Genomic DNA, 3,365 nt, shown 5'->3' on the forward strand with positions numbered 1-3,365 from the left:
AATATTCTGGTGAAGGAACTCAATCATGCAAAAAAAAAACTTATTACATAGTGTATATTATATTCAATTTGTAAGGAAGCTGCAACGATGGCTGAAGGTCAAGTTCCCAGAATGCTTTTCAATTCGGGGAGCTGGCTTCAGTATCACTCTCTTATCTGAAGGCTGGGCTGTGAAATTTGTTCTTGAGGAGTACTTGAGCTGATAATCGATTTTCTGTCATAGATTATCGTTCGAGTTTGCATCATCCATTGCCTCATATTCTGATACATTGCCACTTAGTGCCGACTTGATTGTATCTTTCTCAACTATCCTCTTTGACCGCCTTGCTAGCAACGAGTCGGGATCTGGCAGGAGCTCCATAAATAGGTCCCTTTTTTAGCTCAGCACTTCCAATGCATTGGAGAAAGATTTGGACTCAGAGCTCCTCCTTTCTCCCAGAAAAGCCTCGGCCCTCATCTGAACTTGCTGAATGTTAATTTCATCAACCTCATCATACTTTCCAAGAAACCTATTTCTTTGTAAATGTTCATAGAGCTTAATCTCTTGCTGCTGATTCTGAGCATAGACGGCCCCTAATATCGCAGCTAGAGTCAGAGATTTCTCAGCTGAAGTTGAAGGCAGCTCATTCATCAACCAAGTTGCATTACTCGAACAACAGGGGGAAGACGACTGATAGATGCCTTGGCTGCTTTTCCACGTTTTCCTGTGAGTTTTTGTCACTTGATCAAAGTTCACCATCCATTTTAGCATGTTGCTGCCTCTTAACTATGTCTCATTTACTTGTGTGCTGCTCAACGGGCATTTCGCCTCCAATGCAGCCCCTCGCACTTCTGCCTTTACCATCAACTCCAACACTACTTCTCAGACCTGCCCCATTCTGAAACAAAACAAGTGGTAAACCAGTTCAAATTCCTTTCTTGAAATACTAGCCAAGACTCCTCATCGAGTCCAGAAAAACTTCAAGGAAACAATTTGGAAGGGAGGAGTAGAGCAGAGTGATGCATTTTGGATACAAAAATCAGAAAATATGAATTACTTGTATATTTGATTCCTCACAAAGAAAGGTTAACACAGAATAATTGAGTAGATCTGTTTCTTTTCACTTGTAATACACACTTGCAAGAATTTTTTTTCTTTCAAGAAAACTAAACTGAAAGCTTACATGAAATCTTTCGACATTCTTCATCGAAGCTGGCAATCGTGTCAAGTGGTCTCGGATAATCTGTTGCAATAAGATTCAAAGTGTGTAAACAAATCATTGACAGTAGAAGGAGACATGATGTTATAAGATTGCCCCAATCTTTCCTCTAATATAAGAGTCCCCACAGCCCCATTTTGTTGTAGTGAGAACAGTAGCACGGAGGAAATAATATAAAAGACGAAAATAAGCAAAGAAACAAACTTTAGACACAACAAGTAGATTTTCTTAAGATGTTTTACCCGGAACCTCAACGGTATAGAACTCACCTTTGTGATAAGACTTAAATTAGGAGGATAGGCCCCTCCATTTGCAAATCTTGCAGCTTGGTTGTTTGCATAAGGCTGAGGAAGACGATCACCAAAAAGTGCAAATATCTTGAAAAACTTTGTACTAGTAGATCCCGATTCAGCTTGACCATGCTTGGAAAAAAGCAACGGAGCAGCCTGGAAAATTTGATCAAACTAATTAAACAAGAACTTAATCCACCAATAGTCAACATCACACTTCATCAACAATTTCTTGTCCAAAATGCAGGTACCTAATTTTGTACTAGAAAGGCTACTAACTTATTTCACTAATAGTCAGCATCATATTCCATTTTGATGTTTCAATTTGGGCATATCTGCAATATTCAGTGGAAGCTTCAAAGCATTTGTATACTAGAGGATAGAGAATTTGAGCATAACAACATAAATTGATTCACAAATAGTGGCAACAACTTTTGTCCTAACCGAACATCTAAAATTAGCAAAGCATACAGATTTCAGTCCAAGATTGTTCAGTATAGAATAATTAGCAAAGCATAAGTAATTAAAATTCAAAAATATGCCTACATTTTAGACATAAGGATTTTCAGAACATGACATCACCTTGAATGTCCATGTAATAATATTACTTACAAGTTTTTTCATCAAGTAAAGGATAGCAAACACCAAATGAACTGAGCATATGGTGCCCTAGCTACAGAGGATGGAAGATACCTGAGAAATTTTCCAAATTTCTTTTGGCAACTGATGAAGTATACTTGGGGAAACAAGTAGCAAGCTTCCATCAAGATCAAATACAGAGGCTGAAAAATAAGCATAAAAAAGCATCACCCATTCAATAAGTAATTACTACAATCTCAACAACTCATCCAATTTTTCTAACCCAAACCTCTCACAGATACATAAAAACAAAAGAAATTCGCTAATTGAGCCCTAATTTGAGGCAAACAAGTGAACAACAACTAACCTCATGCTAAGGAGGATAGTCGTCTCCGTTGGATGGAGCAGAGATTGCGATGGCGCTTGCTGCTGATGCAGACGGTGACGGTGGCGATTCGAGGCGACAAGAAGGCGGCGATCCAGTGAAGAAACGAGTGACGTGAAGGTGAAGAGAGAGAGGAGAGAAAGAGAGAAATGAGTGGTCATTTTTTTAAATTTTAAAGTGAGGGGTATTTCTGTCTTTTCAATCAAAAAGTGGACAGTTTTTATTATTTTTATTTTAGTGGACAATTTTTATCTTTACAATATGAAAGTGGATAGTTTTATATATTAACTCTTTCAATATAGTGTTAGTTTCATTATCTAAATAGTGTCATTTGTAAAATAAAATAGTGTTACTGTTATTTTCGAAATAGTGTTATTCCAAGATCATGTTAGTGTTAGTGTCATTTCAAGAAAAAATGGATCAAGATAATTCAACTGGGTTAGGATCTGGATCGGGTACAATTCAGATGTATGGTGCACTCGGGTGTACAGGAGACCAACTCTTGATTAAATACAAATTTTAAAAATAAACAATCTTTTGAACATTTAAGGGCAAACTACGTTAAAGGTCTTCACTACCCCACCTTCTCCCGACTGAAAAAATAAAAAATAAATGATACAAAATAAATATTTTGAATTTATGAATATGGATCTCTAAACAAATCCCATGCAACGCACAACAATTATATATATATATATATATATATATATATATATATATATAGGGTTGAGTTCAATAGAGAATTATCTTTTTATTCATTATGAACAAATCTATTCATTTTATGAACAGATCAACATAACTAACGAACATACGAATTTGGTAAAAATAAAGAAAAACTCGCCCCCAGCAGGATTCGAATCCGGGGCTAATTGTTGTTCATGCGGTACACTGATCTGTTCATTAAAATTATAGA

General features: G+C 36.4%; 1 protein-coding gene across 2 annotated transcripts; it reads right to left on the bottom strand.

Annotated features, from left to right (window-relative positions):
• On the bottom strand, positions 1–2,591 carry LOC130989014 (uncharacterized). Of its 2 annotated transcripts, none has more exons than XM_057913011.1 (5): positions 2,435–2,591; positions 2,182–2,245; positions 1,468–1,644; positions 1,163–1,222; positions 1–877 (listed from the first exon to the last, which is right to left on the bottom strand). In XM_057913011.1, the coding sequence occupies exons 1-5, from the start codon at positions 2,437–2,439 to the stop codon at positions 773–775; spliced, it is 411 nt and encodes a 136-aa protein (XP_057768994.1). In that variant the 5' UTR covers positions 2,440–2,591; the 3' UTR covers positions 1–772. The 2 variants fall into 2 exon arrangements, 1 of the variants encoding a protein (XP_057768994.1); XR_009090400.1 differs by having other exon boundaries at positions 6–877; positions 2,182–2,270.
• Positions 2,592–3,365: the final 774 nt, after the last annotated feature.

This window comes from Salvia miltiorrhiza, chromosome 6 (assembly GCF_028751815.1).
Source record: "Salvia miltiorrhiza cultivar Shanhuang (shh) chromosome 6, IMPLAD_Smil_shh, whole genome shotgun sequence".
NCBI lineage: Eukaryota > Viridiplantae > Streptophyta > Magnoliopsida > Lamiales > Lamiaceae > Salvia > Salvia miltiorrhiza.